The 16,756-nt window shown below is 36.9% G+C and overlaps 4 protein-coding genes across 4 annotated transcripts; 1 reads left to right on the forward strand and 3 right to left on the reverse strand.

Moving 5' to 3' along the window:
* Window positions 1-170: 170 nt before the first annotated feature.
* Window positions 171-1,882, reverse strand: LOC114533927 (X-linked retinitis pigmentosa GTPase regulator-interacting protein 1-like). The gene is made up of 6 exons (XM_028555558.1): window positions 1,725-1,882; window positions 1,551-1,647; window positions 1,362-1,460; window positions 1,038-1,291; window positions 809-941; window positions 171-610 (listed from the first exon to the last, which is right to left on the reverse strand). The coding sequence occupies exons 4-6, from the start codon at window positions 1,089-1,091 to the stop codon at window positions 288-290; spliced, it is 510 nt and encodes a 169-aa protein (XP_028411359.1). The 5' UTR covers window positions 1,092-1,291; window positions 1,362-1,460; window positions 1,551-1,647; window positions 1,725-1,882; the 3' UTR covers window positions 171-287.
* A 95-nt stretch (window positions 1,883-1,977) lies between these two features.
* LOC114533866 (geranylgeranyl transferase type-1 subunit beta-like) lies at window positions 1,978-4,361 on the forward strand. The gene is made up of 9 exons (XM_028555486.1): window positions 1,978-2,166; window positions 2,325-2,446; window positions 2,529-2,581; window positions 2,660-2,814; window positions 2,944-3,076; window positions 3,212-3,257; window positions 3,334-3,518; window positions 3,600-3,708; window positions 3,823-4,361. Exons 1-9 carry the CDS (start codon window positions 2,024-2,026, stop codon window positions 3,960-3,962), a joined length of 1,086 nt encoding a protein of 361 aa, XP_028411287.1. The 5' UTR covers window positions 1,978-2,023; the 3' UTR covers window positions 3,963-4,361.
* Window positions 4,362-4,436: 75 nt separating this feature from the next.
* On the reverse strand, window positions 4,437-11,741 carry LOC114533864. The gene is made up of 7 exons (XM_028555484.1): window positions 10,964-11,741; window positions 7,028-7,318; window positions 6,124-6,774; window positions 5,783-6,039; window positions 5,218-5,452; window positions 4,930-5,144; window positions 4,437-4,747 (listed from the first exon to the last, which is right to left on the reverse strand). Exons 1-7 carry the CDS (start codon window positions 11,580-11,582, stop codon window positions 4,547-4,549), a joined length of 2,469 nt encoding a protein of 822 aa, XP_028411285.1. The 5' UTR covers window positions 11,583-11,741; the 3' UTR covers window positions 4,437-4,546.
* Window positions 11,742-12,181: 440 nt separating this feature from the next.
* On the reverse strand, window positions 12,182-16,705 carry LOC114533865. Its single transcript, XM_028555485.1, has 8 exons — window positions 15,690-16,705; window positions 15,224-15,392; window positions 14,854-15,109; window positions 14,540-14,767; window positions 14,163-14,414; window positions 13,644-13,838; window positions 13,231-13,378; window positions 12,182-13,063 (listed from the first exon to the last, which is right to left on the reverse strand). Exons 1-8 carry the CDS (start codon window positions 16,444-16,446, stop codon window positions 12,765-12,767), a joined length of 2,304 nt encoding a protein of 767 aa, XP_028411286.1. The 5' UTR covers window positions 16,447-16,705; the 3' UTR covers window positions 12,182-12,764.
* Window positions 16,706-16,756: the final 51 nt, after the last annotated feature.

Here is a 16,756-nt window from a genome sequence, read left to right on the forward strand (position 1 = left end):
TAACCCTGGTTGGTTTTGGAGGACTAGATAGGTTAAAAATGCCTTCACCCAAAACTATCGCCTCGCTGTCCGCCATCTTGCTTTTTTTACCAGTCCATTTATAATGATTTATTGGAGTTATTTTATTTCAGCCAATCAAATGCTAGAACTGGCTCTGTTAGCCAATCAAATTGATCTATTTAAAAAACTCTGGCAAAAATATATTTTTTCTATTCATACAAATTCTTAGCAATATCAACATAATTTCTGCAAATATTCATTCTACATTTCGCAAAACAGCGTTTATTTCATCCACGTAATTCCACTTTTGATTGTGAGCTGCCCACATCTAAACCCGTCATGTTTACACACAGCTGTTGTCGTTCGTGTGTCGTTCTGGATCTAGTCCTAATCCTTCGTTCTTTTGGTTGTAGTTTTTGAAGCAATTGCTTTGTTTTTTCAAGTTCTTGTCTCAATTCTTGGTTCTCAACGTGCAGTGTTGTGACCTGCTGGGATAGTTGAATAACTAGTTGATTACGTGGAGTGCATGGGTTATCCTCATCGCTATCATTTGGTCTTGTTTCGCCACTATTTTCGTCCGAGTTTCCTCCTGCCTGAAGCCGTAAACGATCTGAAAAAATATTTACAAGACCAGTGAATACATAGAGTCCAACTGGTTATTTCTGCGCGATTGTACCAACGTGTTTTATTGCATTTAGACTCTGTTGATTGACGGTAATTCTCGCAAGTACTATGCAGTTATCTGATTGTAATTTCACCTCAGAAGTAACACCAGAGGCAAATTCTATTGCATAATTTCAAAAGGTACCTTCTAAGGCTTCGTTCGTTTCCATCAACTTCCTGTTTTCGTCTTTTAATGCGAACACTTTTAATGCATAATCTTGCTTGGATTTTGCGTGGGTTTCTTGAAGCCTGCGTATTTTCTTCTGTAACTGTCGTATCTTAACAGTAAGTCAAATAAATTATCCACGATCCTTGTGACTTTCTCAGGTTGATGTTGAAAACGTTCATGAAACTGACGGGCACAATTCACTTACTTTCATTCTTGACTCTTCGCCAACACGATTCAGTTCTTCCTCTACGCTTGCCATATGCTGGAAACATTTTTAAAATTTAATCAACGTTACGTGTAAATGGTACTGTATAAAAAGCAACTTTCCTGCAAATAATATACCTGCGTTTTTGCCTTGTGTGATTCACTGCGTTGCTCTGTTTCCAGATCGTTATTTCGAAGTTTAAGAACTTCATTCTCTGTTGCAAGTGACAAGATTTCTGCTTCTTTTTCATTACACTAAAACAACAGGCATTTTATATATAAAAAATATTAGGATATCCATATACAGAATATGTTTTGAGCTTACCATTCTCTCGAAGTATTCAGCGCTGTCATTTATTGAAATCCTAGCGTTCTCCAGTCTCTCATTTTCTGCCTTTGATCTTTGAAGTTCTTTTTCTGCTTTCTAATGAAAATATTAATTAAGAATTGTTAGGAAAGGTTTAAGTATAGAACATTGAAAATATTGTTTAAAAATATAGCAAATATATGAAACCTTCAAGCATTCTTTCAAATAATCGATATTATCACATTGTAGGGTTGGTTCAGGTTGGTGAAGGTTCAATTGACACATATCACCATCGTTCAGCACTCTAGAAATAAACTCACAATTATTTAATAATGTGATGAATCGAACAATACAAAACTATTCATAATTTTCAATTTATACCGTTTGCTTTCAGTGTTTGCGGCCGATGTAATATGTACTTCTTTAACCAGACTCTTCCTGGAACCTCTACGCAAAAAATTCATCCTTCAAATGCACATTTTACAGCAAAAAAAGACAATTATTTACATCTTCGATTTTCGAAGGTTTTGACGGCCATATTGTTTACCTGGCGTTTCTATGGAAACCATACGTCAGTGGTCTTGAAATATTGATTACTTCATGTAGCGATTGTGTAGTGTGTACATTGAAATGACTTAATTCAACATGGTGGTCTTGTCAGAAGTTTCCAAATTTATTGCATGGAGAAAATAACGAGAAATATGACAGATGAAAAACCTTGTGTCGAGATCAAAGAAGATTTCCTCCATGCAAAGCATGTGAAGTTCTTTATAAGATGTTTAAATGTGCTTCCATCTTCATATTCCTCACTGGATACAACGAGGTGAAATTTAAAATTTATGTATTAAATCATTTAAATGAACATTTTTTCACTTTGATAGTAAAATGTTCGGGTTTATCTGGATACACGATCGAGTAGATCAACCATACACTAGTTTTTCCAACCCATTAACTGGTAGAACGCTCTCAATGTTCATCTAGATTGACCATTGCTTTCTTTGCAATTTCTGGCCTGGACATTTTGAATGCATTGGATGTAATTGCGGATGATAAATCAAATTACATTGACTGGATATATTCTCTTCAAATTCTCTCGGGAAAAGGTTAGTATGAATCGGAATAACTCTATTACATTACTCCAGTTATTGCAATTACCTTGTCTTTTTGAGACCTTATCTCACCCAGGAGGAAATGTGAACAATTGTGGATTTAAAGGGTCGTCAACACTACATCTAAAGGTATGTATTCATAGTTCATTGTTGTTTAAACTCGAATGTCTAAACTGGTTAAAAATTGGATATTTTTCATCGCTCTAGGGATACGAAGACTTTGAGAGTCCATTTGATAGTGGTCATATAGCTATGACTTATGTTGCTCTAGCGAGCCTGCTAATATTAGGAGATGATTTGTCAAGAGTTGATAAGAAATCTGTTGTTGAAAGTCTGAAACATTTGCAACTTAATGACGGCAGGTATTACTAGCAAATACATACTTAAAGTGGATTATAACTAAATATAAATCCTCTTTTCGGGTACTTTATGTTGAAGATGATTTGACTGCTGTTAAAGTGGTTAAAAATAATCAAATTGTTTGCTTTTAGTTTCTGTGCAACAGCAGACGGTAGTGAAAATGACATGAGGTTCATTTTCTGTGCATGCAGCATCAGTTACATGTTGAATGATTGGAGTGGAGTTGATGCTGATGGAGCTGTGAAATACATTCAGGATAGTTTGGTAAGAATATCTTCACATTGGGAATTCCTTGTAAAGAATTATCTCCTAGATACAGACTGTTCAACTCCATATCATTCACCATTAAGATGCTACATTTTTGTTGGTTGAAATAATGGTCTTCAAAATAATTTTCAGGCATACGAACATGGATTTGCGCAAGGTCCTTTTTTGGAGGCTGTTGGTAGGTATTCCACTGATTCACCTGTTTATGATTACCACAAATGTATATCTAACCTCTTTGATATTCAATACATTAGGTGGTTCTTCATATTGTGCTTTGGCTGCATTAGTTTTGATGGGTCGTCTAGAAACAGCTTTCTCTCCTGACCAGTTGGATAAGATTAAAAAATGGTGCATATTTCGACAAAAATCAGGCTTCCACGGTCGTCCTAATAAACCTGTAGATACTTGCTACTCCTTCTGGGTCGGTGCTTCTTTGAAGGTAAGCTGCTTTTTACAGTAATATCACTACTGGTGAACTGCACTTAATTATTATATCTAATATTTCATGTCAACAACCCAGCTTTTAGGCTGTTATAATTTCGTGAACAGCAAGAGCAATCGAGAGTTTTTAATGTCAACTCAGGCCCAAGCTGTGGGGGGATTTAGTAAATGGCCTGATGGTCACCCAGGTATGTTTACTTGAGTTTACTTCACAGGCTTCAGACGACTGAAACCACTGTTCAAGAAGTATTTTCTTGTTTTTTTGTCCAGCAAGGTCTTCAGGTTTGCTTTTTTGTTTTCAGATGCACTTCACTCGTACTTTGGGGCATGTGGTTTAGCATTGATGGATGAACCAGGTTTACAAGCGGTGTATGCCCCCCTTAACATCAGTCAACGAGCAGCCAATCATTTACATCGATTACATATGACGTCATTAACTTAAGATCAAATTATGACACTCTAACTACAACGCGATTCTGCGGGGTTTGCTGGAAGAAAAGCATGAAAAATATCGCCTTTAGTGTCTAACCTTTCAGTTTTATTTATTTCACGCCAACACGATATTTACCATGAAAAGATTTCGATTTTTCAAACAAATTTAAAGGTGCATTCGAGCAAGTGCTATTATTTTGCAATCAAATACACACGCTGAAAAATAGCTACGGCCAATGCTGTCGTTCAGCTTCTGTAATTTACTTTTATTCAAATTAATTCCACGTATAACTTTGCATCCAGCGAGTAAATGCAAGCTGTTAATCATCATCAAACAACAAGCAATAAACCTGCTAGTTTTAGCGAGAAAGAGAGACAAGGTATACATACAGTGAATCTATTGTAAAATCAAATGGTTATACTATCGATTACATCATTGTAATGTTGATAAATAAATAGAATTTTAAACCAATCATAAAATTAAATTTTTCTCAATCAATTTTTGAACTGTCTTGTGTGTTTCAAAGTCATCAGTTTGCATAGATGATAATCAATTTTTTTGATATATATTACATCAATCTTGTTAAGCGAATACTAATCAAATTGTTCAAGTTGATCTCTATAATTCAGAACTGGATATAACTTCTTTTGAACGTATCTTCTTCTGAGGAATATTTTTTCTTTGATACCAGTTGCTAACTCATCGCAATTACTAGAGTCCTTTACAACACAATCGATGTATTTATGGATATGTATCTTAAGGTATTCCATCGGACTCGTTCCTTGACTTAACACCTGTGTTGAGAAATAGGATGGACGTTTGTCTAGAAAACCTGGACTTGAAGGTTTTCAGGAAGCGGCTCATTCACGAAGGAACTTCAGTTCAAACATGGTGAATGATTTAGGTTCAATGGCTCATCAGGAACTACAATGAACGAGCGTGACTGAACAGGTCTTGAAACATTGAATTAGCTTACCTGAAAGTGAAAGTCTTTTTCACTAAACGTTTTCCCTGCTTCTTCCAATTTTTGTTTTGTGAGATTGCGTAAGTTCATTATCTCCAACTGTCCAATCATATATGTAACTGCCTGGCCAGGGTTACTCTGATACCTCGTCACGTCTTTGGTTGCTTTATCCGATCTGTCCCACGCAAATTCAGCGAAGTATTTAAGAGCTTTCTGCCTTTTCATTCCTTTGAAACATGAAAATATACAGATGGAAACTCATTCATTCATCTCAGTCAAAAAAATTATAACCAGTTTTACCTGTGTAATGCAAGCCCGTATCTACAATCAACCTAATGGCTCTCCATATCTGCCACTTTAACATGCCGTATTTTTGTAGTGCATTATTTTCGTAGGTGTCTGTTTCCAAAGCAAGCAGAGGATATTCTGCGTACAGAGCCCATCCTTCAGAAAACGATGGGTAGTGCACAGCAGAGTTAAGCCAGGATATTACATCTTGACAATCATCATTAAAATTCTCTGCATTTCCTTGAAGCTGGAACAAATGTAATGGCGTGATTCGGATATTCTGATATGCATCTATATAAACTTCTGATGCATCTATAAAAACTCCTTACAGCAGACTAAGAGTAGTTGTGTCAGAGTTATAGCAAAATATAATTCTAGATGTGAATTTTTTGTTGCAGAAATGCTGAGGCAGGGGCTTCGCGAGTTTGAAATACCTCCGTTTCCAAAGCAGATTTCCACCGGAGGAAATCATCCTTAGAACCGGGCAAAAGCTTTCCTCTCCAATCAGATCCTAACAGTCATTTTGTTGAATGGAAATCAGTGATGTTGTTAGCGTGAAAATGATTGTATTTTGTACCTGTGTGTGGTGCCCAGGCCTTCCTTCATGACCAGCCACAGAGAACGCGTTGTATTTCGGTCCCAGGTTATCCATGAAGAATGGTAATCTATACCGACATGGGTACTCGCAGGAATGCCCAGCAAGCACAAAACTATGCGATGCTATCTTCGGGTTGAAATTTGGCACAACCTTTAGAGGGCAATTCGGGGTTGTTCGTTTCTCGTCAGTAAAGTGGAACATATCGATCGTCTTTGGTTCCAGAAAACTCAAGATTTCTACAGTAAGGATTAATATAACCTTTGCTTAGTAACGACTACAGAAGAGTAATATCATTAACTCTAAAATATAGTTTCTTTTACCTCTTACAAATGCTGACCATTTTTTGAAAGCCTCGTATCGCTGCGGACAGTAGATTTTGGCTTTTTTCAAGCTCGTACATTTTGAGAATGCGAATTCATTTGATTCGTTGTTGGGAAAACGTGCGTCGTTGAAAAAACTTGATCTATCATCTAAAATATTCTTGAAATTTTTCATGGCTTCCTGGTCAAATCTGCCTGTCATGTTCTCAGCCAGCTTTACAGCTTCACGATAAAGTATTTTCAATTTCTGTTTACCCAGTTCATGGATTTGTTCAGGAGTGATATCTTCAGACGTGGTGAAATAATACAACGTACTTTCGTATGATTTCTTCCCATCTAGCTTTTCACTAAATGGTAGTTTTTGCAAGGTTTTGTTTGATGTCTTGCTACCGTTGATGTAAATATATTTCAAAGGCAAGTTAGCCAGACCGCTCGATACGCTGCTATTCACACAATATACTCGATATTCGTGTTTTAAAAAATGGAACAGCTCAACCAAAGGTCTCCCAAAGTACTCGACTAATGTAGCGTTTACAGTATCTTCTATTTCTTCACCAAAGTTTTTAAACCACTTTTGTCTGTCGTCTTGATTTAGAGATTTATAATATGTCGCCCTACGAAGATCTTTGGTAAACTTTTCTTGCAGTATTCCTAAAAGACATTGTCAAGTTTTGTGAGCAATTGGTATGAATACGACTATCAATCGCACGAATAATTTGGCTCTGTTTTTACCACAGCTATTGAGTTCAAATAAATGACGCCTAATGAAAATTTTCGTCTGTAAAACACGGGAAAAATGAAGGTTCTTCGAGTGTTTAGAACTGATGGAACCTATCGTGCATTCTTTCTTTTTTGACACTCTATTCTCTATACTTGTTTGTGTATTCAATATGGAAATACTAACCTCTCTTGCCCAAAGTTGAAACTTTTTGGAACTTATTGAGCAAGGAATAGTATCCAACATCACACTGCTCCACTGACCGTAGCATTCCTGCTGCTATTCCGTATTTCATGTTGGATATATATTGTTCAATCAAAGGTTTGTGAGCACGCAGTTGCTCTATAATGTAAACGAGGTCCTCGTATCTGCTCGGCTGCCATGACCAAGCCTTTGTATTAAAATGGTAATACAAATCATCCCCAATCTTGCAAATGGATTCAGTACAGAAACGACTTGGACCCATCATCCAATCACCTTTAAAAAAACGCCCGAAATTACACCAACTATATATTAATCTGAATGTGAAGAAAATACCTCGAACACGTACTGAGGGACGAATATTTTGCACTTTTTGTAAGAGTATAATAAGTGGGGTTATCTTTTTAAACTTAGTTATGACAAGTCTCGTTTCTCAATGAAACCAAATACATGCTATCATCGAGACGGCCAGACTATTGCCAGGAGGTAGACTCATTTCAATACCTCAAAAGTATCTCCCGCCTTGTTAAATCTCGGGTTACTGGAATCATTCATGATGAAAACACCCTTCGGGGTTTTTAAGAATATGATCTCTCCAGCACTCACAGGGCTAGAAGATTAGTTCAATGAGCACGTCAAATCATCGTAAGAGCTCTCAGGAATAAACCAAACAAAACCCAAACAAAAGACCAGACAATGAAAACAAAGGACCAGTGTGATAAAGGAGTTTGTTTATTCGTTCAGCTAGTCTACAAACTCTTCTCGTACCTTGGGACCTTGTAAAACCTACCTAAAAATCTTAATTGTGCATGTAATAATATTTTATTTGTTCAACTATGTAAATTTATTCACTTCGTCTACTACCTTCGTCGACATAGCGAAGTTTATTGGCTCAAAAGTTTTGACTGGGATTTCTGGCTAAAACACCAGAATATAAAAGTAAAACTAAGCAAATAGATTTGTTCTGACTTCTGGATATGAAGTTAACCGTTGGTTCTTTAAATGTGAGGAAAATTAATCGCTCGGAAGATTCATCTTGAAATCACGTTCGACGGCGTGTTCCTCGGCGTGTTCAACAATAGAAAGGTTAGTAAAGTGTTTGTTTGCGTCAACTTGTCTTAACTTATGAACTACAAACGCGTAACGTTACATTGTGTTTTGAAATTCATTTTATTTCGAATATTTTGTTGGAATTTGGGGTTCAGATTGGGTGGTTTATTACGAGTTTTTCACAAATACTTCAACATAGTTCACACATCACCATATTTGCTGACATGAAATAATGGTCCTTGACGGTCCTATCGAATTATCATGTTTCGTTCGACATTGGCTGTCAATTCACTGAGTATCTTATTATAGATGATGTGTATAACGAAAATAACAATATGCTAAAAATATAGTTCATTCAGTGATGCATTCATAAAATATGAAGAAAAATTTAATGTATTCACCGGTCATATGTACCCTGCGGGCACGCGAGTCACAGGAAGACAATACAAGCTCGTAGAACCACGCCTTTGCAAAGCTGTCGCATACTTTTACCGGTTAATTAAGTCGGATTATAAGGCAGGGACATATAAAAAAGAGCTAAATGCAAGAGGCTTACTCCAAAACACATCACTCGAGACCAAAAAGGGTTGTTTTCCTTCTAAGACGTCAGCGTGAAGAGCATAGTTGACGTCTTTGAACATGTTAGCAAATCAACACTTTTTTTTCTTTTGATGCCCTTAAACCACAACATATCACAAGTGGTTGAATAATGAAACGTGAAAGATAAGCAAAGGTTTTAGTGGTGTTCGTATTTGTATTCTAGTGCTTGTATTTATCAAAACAAGTCTTGAATAGAATAGAACTTCTTCTTCTGCACAAACCATGTACTAAATCTCTCTCAGAACTTCTGCTAAGTCTTGTTGGTGAAACACTTATCAAACATTCCTCAGATGAACGAGATTCTTATCATTCTTTGGTTAATTTGTTGTCTACGTTTGTTGCTAATAATAAAAAATAATTTCTTCATCATTGGCTGCACGTGTGCTATGCCTCATGACCCTTCACTTAGTAAAGTGTTGAAAATTGTGATGCATTTTAGCAACAGTTGCAAATCTGAGTGTCATATGGTAGTGAACTTGAGAATCTTTGACAATCGATTTCAATCAAACTTTAATTAATGATATTGTCTTCACTTGATCCCATATCCGAATAGGTCAGACATCATCCAACAATGTACATCTTTATTTCAATGATTGCTATGGATATCTTCATATCTGACACACATAATGCATGTTTGTATGTACTGGTTGAGACTTGATATTATTATTTCACCTCGATCCTTTTTAATCGTCTACAAATTGTGCGAAAGCATTAGCATAATCTGCGTTGTCCTGGAGAATATCCGAACACCCGCTATGTTTTAAAATCAACTTTTATTTATTTTTGTTAATGATGTCCGGTTTATTGCAAATGATCTCCTGTGATCTTCACAAGACACTAATAAGTTATAGCTGGCAAAATAATTTCTTTGGCACACACAGGCAGGTTCTAGAATACTTGGTGGCCAAAGCTGTTTTAAGGCGCAGAAGAGAACCATTTTAATTTTTAAAATATCACAAAAGGTTTGCCATTTTGCTTCTTGTACATAGCAACTGAGTCATGGCGTAAACTTGTGTACCAAATTTAGATCCATCTAAATGATTTATTATATTTGGTTTTTGTCGAATGAACATGCTCGCCTCAAACGCCAGGGTAACTTGATACACATTGTTTTATCATGAGGAATTTGCACAGGCTAACTCTACAAAGATTTAGCTTTTTTTCCCGGCAAAAAAACACCAAGACGAGAAGATCGATAAGAGATATATAGAAGGTAATCACTAAGAATCTGGTGTGTCAGCCAAACTGACTATAGCGTGTTGAATGTCTACCTAAGAGAAACAAAAGAAAATTCCCTACATCTATAATTGATATTTATTAGTATTTTAGCAAGTTAAGCAATCTAATCCGGCTCTGTTTATACTTTGAGGATGGCCGCTGTCGTTATTAGGAATAAGCTTTTAAACTGTATTCTTATTCAACAACGATTGTTTATTTTGAATAAGCCTCGAGGAGAAAAACATGTTTAGATTCCGGATTGCTTGTGAGGAATGTCAAGTTTATTTTTTCACAATATTTCGGATAACAGCCCCTGATTACGTGGAATTCATTACTATGGTAATGTATCTGTAAACGAATTTTGTCGAAAGGAACTCTTCGAAATGCAGAAGATTTTACTTTAGAAATAAACTGAACTAAATAGGCAAGAAGCTTGCTTGTTTATTTTACTTAATCTTCTTAATGTATGCGAGGTCATGGAAAGCTGATTATTCTGACTAGTACATGATCGGTTTACCAAAATCCAAGGACAATCGATTAACATACGCCTGATGTTGCTCCAGTTGAACGCGAGAAAACGCGATGCGTGCGATAAATATGACCACGATTAATTCCAATTAAACGAAAGTGATAAATTTTCGAGGCCATTTATTTTTAGAACCTTTGATAATTACATTTTGGTGATTATGTAATTTAGAGATAAAAATGGATTACCACGAGAGGAAGACTTTTTAAATCTACGTATGAAGTCTAATTAACTCATGACCAAAATAAAAGACTTTTAAGATGTTTCAATGGTTGCAGTAATTCAAAAAGTTACACCGTTTGAAACTTTTGACTTGTTTTAGATGATCATTTCCATCTTTGTCAATCATCGTGGGGAGAGAATTGATTGGTCTTAGATCATCGAGACTCGAAAGCAACACATATTGTGTAAAGAACTAAATTGGTCCAGTAATTTCACATAATTTCTTTGCTAAACATAATTTCTTTTCTAATTTTTACAATTTCTCAAAGTATCAATCGATAAACGATATTATAAACTGTACTTACCAGCATAATAATTCTCTCCATATGGTTGACCAAAACCACTCTTCAAGAAGTGCAACAGTTGAATCAAGGATTTCAATTCTCGTGGTTTGAGGTTGGCTTCTTTGGTTTCATTTCGCAATTTCAAGACATCGTTGTACAGTTCTTTTGATCTATCGGTTCTGTACTTCAGAGCGGCTGGCGAACAATTGTACGGGCGAAAAGCCTTGAGATCATCGCCTTCAGCAAGCATGTGCCAAATCACCCTATTTGGATACAATGAATAATACTCGTCCATTACGTATTCCAGAGTTTCGTAGAGGTCAATGCGCAATGATTCGATACTCGCATCACATCGTCCACTCTGTGACTGAGGTATTTGTGGTCCTTCAGTTGCTGGATCAGTCCGAGGCTCAGTTGTGGTGCGACCATTTTCTACGTCGTCGTTTTCGCATTTCTTGAAGGAGATCGCTCCAGCAATGATGAGACCTGTTCCCAAAATACATAAACAAACTCCAAACGATATAAAAATGGCGATGTAACGTGTCGATTTCATCCTGTTTGATGTAGTCAGTGTTTCAACGTGTTTCAAGAGAATAACGAACGATGTATGGTGATGAGTCAAAATATACGAGGTTATCATTCAACGATACGTCATCTTAAGTTCTCATCCCTTTTTAATATGACTTAAGAATTTACTCATGCGATCAGATGTGTTGACATTCTCGTGTATGTCTCGGGATTATTGCTCGCAAATTATAAAGAAAAGTAATCATAAAGTTATGAGCACTTGTAAGGAAAGACGAGTATGGCAACCGTTGAGAATACGACTTAAACTCCGCAAGCCTGTTGAGAATAATCAGTAAGTTGAATGAAATACACTACTGTGTTTCTCAACTTTGTCTGACTAATTCTCACAATATAAGACCATGGCAAACAGAGTTTGAATTCGAGCCATCATTTTGCGGTTTGTCGATCAATATGGAGACTAACCTTCCGAACATCATTTCACACGCATGCGTAGATACAAACGAGGCGGCAAGCAAGCAGCCAATATATTATACATTCATCTTTTTTGAATAACTTCATACGTGTATTATACAGCGCGTGTATTTTTGGTATCTTTACTCAAGCTGGTTGAATTTACCAGAGATATACAACAATTAAGACTGATATAACAGTTTATTTCATGAAATTCAATTTCAATCTGCATTCAAAATATCGATTTTTATTATTCTTCTCTTGTTATTTTTCAACTTTACAGACGCGGTTTTTAATCTGCTTGAGTTCCATCATCGCGGTAGACTATCCATTATTTATACCTTACATTTAATTAAATAAAAATGAGTGAAAACATTTAAGAATTAAAACACTATAAATTATAATCAATGAACAACTGACGAAGTCCTTCAACCGCCTCAAGTAGGAACCTTACCATGCACTGCATATAGTGCAGCACCGACTTCTCTCAAACATCGATACCCTATTTTGGTATGTTTTACAAGCGCTATGACGCACAGATAATGCGTATAGCCTGGGAAAATTATCTTTAATTCAGTTCATATGGAGTAGTCACGTTCTCGCCTCCATTTTTTTTCGACGAAAGAGCTCATTTTTCTCCCGTCACGTCAAGAGGCGTATTTGTCTAGTCTTGAAGTAGGTCTTAAACTTGGCATCCCCGCAGGAAAACAATTAATATTCTGTGTCTGAAGTGGTTTCATTTGGTTAACCAGATCTCAATGCATCAACAATCGGCTTAAAGGCTGAATATATTTGCTTCTCTTTCAATATATAATGTGTATATGTGTTCCTAACATAATATATACTAATAATATCTTTCTACGTTGAACATTTGGTTCATATCAAATTCTGATCTACTAGAGTCATGACTTTTCTGCACCAGTTTTGATAGTGTGGTCTTTGAATACTGACAATCTTCGTTGTTTTTCTGACAATTGACGTATTTTTCAACTTGTCCCTTGATGTAGTGCAACGGAACTGAGCCGTGACGTAATAACTCGTAATGGAAGTCCCGTATGCTGAATTTCTCCGCCAGTTCATCGCGCATGTATTTTTGAAGATCTAGGATTGTCAGCTGACCAATCTTGTACGACGAAGCTTGACCTATACCGTAGTACATAAAAAATCTTTCTGATAAGCCAGTTTATATGAATGCTAGACAGCTGTATTCACTGTATACTATTCTTTAAACCAGATGAAACCAATTTTAGGGTGATTCAAAAAACACTATCCGGTTGACCCAACATATATTGATGACTGGAATAGCGTACCTGGAACGCTTTGGTAGCGGGTAACCTCTTTCTCCATGACGTCACTTGTGTCCCACATATATTTACGAAATAAGTCCAATGCTTCGTCTCGTTTCATTTTTTTATAATGAAATCCGGCATCGACAACCAAACGTAGTGCTCGCAATATCTAGTAAATGTACAATATGCTGCTGGTAAAACAAGTCTCAACATCGTCAACTCTCGTAAACTTGCAAAAATGGGAAAAGAATGAACGAATAGATTTAATCGTTGCATGGAGATAATGGCAACAAAGGATTGTCAGGTGAAGGTTGACACGTTTATATATGCATGATTTGAGAAGAGTTGACAGGCGAGAAATAGTCACGATTGTTTCAATATTATCAAACTTGAATATCGCATCGAATTTACATTAAGTTCCCATTCTCACATACTTGCCCCTTCAGCATCCCATATCGACTTAACGGTTGGTTTGTGTAGGCGTCAGTATATTCAGCAACTAACGGATATTCTGCGTATAGACCCCATCCTTCCGTGAATGCGCCGTACTTTGACAACATAATTTTATCCAGCCATCCCATCTCGTTCACCGGGCAACTGTTTTGAAAGTTTTCAAAATATCCTTGGCGCTAAAATTTATGTATTTGAAATATGTATTGTGCATATAACGTCTTGAAACAATTCAGATAATCAGGAAATAAACAATTAATAAAATGGGGAGAGTTCGTATCTGCAGAAGAGGGATTTGATGAAGAATTTCCGGATTGACTCAAAAAAGGTGTTTATCCTAAATAATAATGCAATTACTATTCAGGACGATTTTCCTGTCTTCGTTAAATGAAATCAATCCGAGATAATAAATAACATATGGCTTCCGTCTTTGGTGATCTCATGCGTCGTGTTGCGACTTCCGTTGTGGGAGGTAGTTCTGCCCACGATGGGGAATATCTCACCTGCGTGTGGTGTCCAGGTCTACCCTCATGAGCATTAATTGTCATTCCCAAATAGCGAGGACCGTAGTCGTCGTTGAAAAATGGCAGTTTTATGAACGCAGGTCCTGTGCATCCTGAGCTGTAGAAATAACTGGCTGCGGCAATCGAGGGATTGAAATTTGGGACTAATTGTATTGGACAGTTTGGAGTCGTGCGCTTCAAACCAGTGAAGTGAAAAAGATTGCACGTCTTTGGATCCAGTTGGCTTAGCAACTAAAAATTGAAAATTGAAAAGCTGATATTGAGTCGATAATGTTGGGCGTGTCGTCATGAGATTTCACTGCATATATAGTGCAAATTGAAGCAATATTAAAAGTGATACACATGTCAGCAATTACCCTTGCTTCCTCGTCAAACCAGAGTTGTAGTGCTTCCCATCGCTTTGGACAAAACCTCCTCGCACTATCCGCATTTCTGCAGTTCTTCCTGGCTGTCTCGAATGATTCATTTTTTGGAAAGCTTTGTTCATTGTAGTACTGACTTCTGTTTGTTAGTAGAGATTTGAAATCTTCTATAACGTAGCTTTCGTTCGTATGACCCGTAACGTTCTTTGCCAGCTCAAGAATCTGTGAAATAGTATGAGATATACTATCGGTGAACTGAAAGATATATTTGAATACTCGTAAACAAAACAGCAGCCAAGAAAGCGTACTTGAGAATACAATATATTAACATGCTTCCAACCAAGAGCATGCACTTCGTCTGCTGTCAAGTTTGTCGTGGTATACGATGCCAAAAGATTTTCATACGCCTTTCTTCCGTCAAGTTTTTCTCCCGAGGGAAGATACGGATGAGTCGGAGTCTCGGTCTTTGATCCATTAAAATAGATATACGAAAGTGGCAAGTTAGCCAAGCCACTCGATACACTTGATGGAACACAGTTCAATATGTTTTCGTGCTCCAAAAACCTACAGCAAATGCATTTAGAAATGTTTTTTGAACAAGCAGACGTTTTCATTTTCAATATAGCTTTCCGGTCAGACTTATAATGGCCCTAATCTTTAAATATGTACATGTTATACCTTAACATTTCTTCCAATGGTTTCCCAATCAACTCTACAAGAAAGTCTTTTATCGATTCATTGACGTTTTTCCCGTACGTTTTAAACCATTTTTCTTTCGTTTCTTCGTGAAGGTCTTCGTAATAGGCTGGAATCAACATCAAATGAACAAACCATTCTTGTAGAATGCCTTAAAATAAAAATACAATCAACTCGTTTCGTTTATTTTTATATATGGTTGTCATAAATGTTACAGAAAGAACTTGTGGACCGCTGCTGTTGACGAAAAATGTTGACACTTTCAAATGATATTACAATTTAATTGTCACGATTTTTTAATCTGTTTCAACTATACAAAATTCCCTGGTATGCCTAGTTTCCCAGTTTTTCTAGTAAGATAACTGCCTTGAATTTCTGTTTGTTCAAGTAATCTCACAAAATCCATTCAAATTAGCTCAGCAAAGATAATATTACATGCAATTCTTACCAGTCGCGTTGCGATGTGCGATATTAATAAATCTTTCCTTAATGGCGTCCAGACCTGCTAAGCAAGCTTCAACTGATCGAACCATTCCACTCCTTGCCCCATATCGAATATTTTCTATATACTGACGTATTGTACGGTTGTAAAATGCGAGCGCGTTACGAACTTCCAAAATATCCTCAACGGTTTTTGGTCTAAAGTGCATGGCGCCTGTGCTCAAGACTTGGCCAGAAAAATGTCGGCACATGTAGTCCGTACACATAATATCAGGCCCCAGTAGCCATAAACCGCTGTAGTAATCGCTGCCAGGCTGGGCAAAGTTGTGGTTAAGAAAGTGCTCAAGTTCTGCAATGCTCTTTAGTTCCCGTGGTGTTAGCTTATGTGTGTTGATTTGTAATGATTTAAACTGTTTATACAAGCTCCTTGCGGAGTCTGTACAATTCTTAATGCTGCTAGGTTTAAGGAATTCTTCTCGTGGCGTGAGACGGGACACACTCAGCGTGGAGAAAGGGCTAACTTTACTGTAGGTTCGTCTTGCATTTGCGAATAGATCTATCAATCCTGATCTCTCACCCTCGTCAGAGCGTCCGCAGAGGTCAAGGGTACTTGTTGAGCTTTCTCCGCTTTTCTCACATCGCTTGTGTAGTATGAAAACAATCCCAGTGGTGAATAACGTTAGCGAAACAACCAGAATGACTCCAGCAGCGGCGATAACAACGCGTCGTCGTTTTTGTAACATTTTCCAAACGCCATTAACCATCTTTGATCATAAATACCGGCAGTTGGTATAATAAGAGGCCACAATAATCACGAAGTTATGCACACAATACATTACTTTAGTTCATTGTCTAGCAACGATGAGGTATTCTATGGCTTGTTAATGTTATGAAGTCATTTGTTTGCTTAGAGTAAGAATGTTATTGTATACAACAGCCTCACAATGTTTTCCGTTTGACTTTCAACGCTCAATATGTTGTATTGCGCACATGTATATGGCTTAACCACTTGGGTATATAGGATTAGCTGACGTGAACATTGAAATATTTGGATTATGAATGAAAAAAATGAGT

Source organism: Dendronephthya gigantea, unplaced genomic scaffold (assembly GCF_004324835.1).
Source record: "Dendronephthya gigantea isolate DGI-Jeju-01 unplaced genomic scaffold, DenGig_1.0 000095F, whole genome shotgun sequence".
Classification (NCBI taxonomy): Eukaryota; Metazoa; Cnidaria; class Anthozoa; order Malacalcyonacea; family Nephtheidae; genus Dendronephthya; species Dendronephthya gigantea.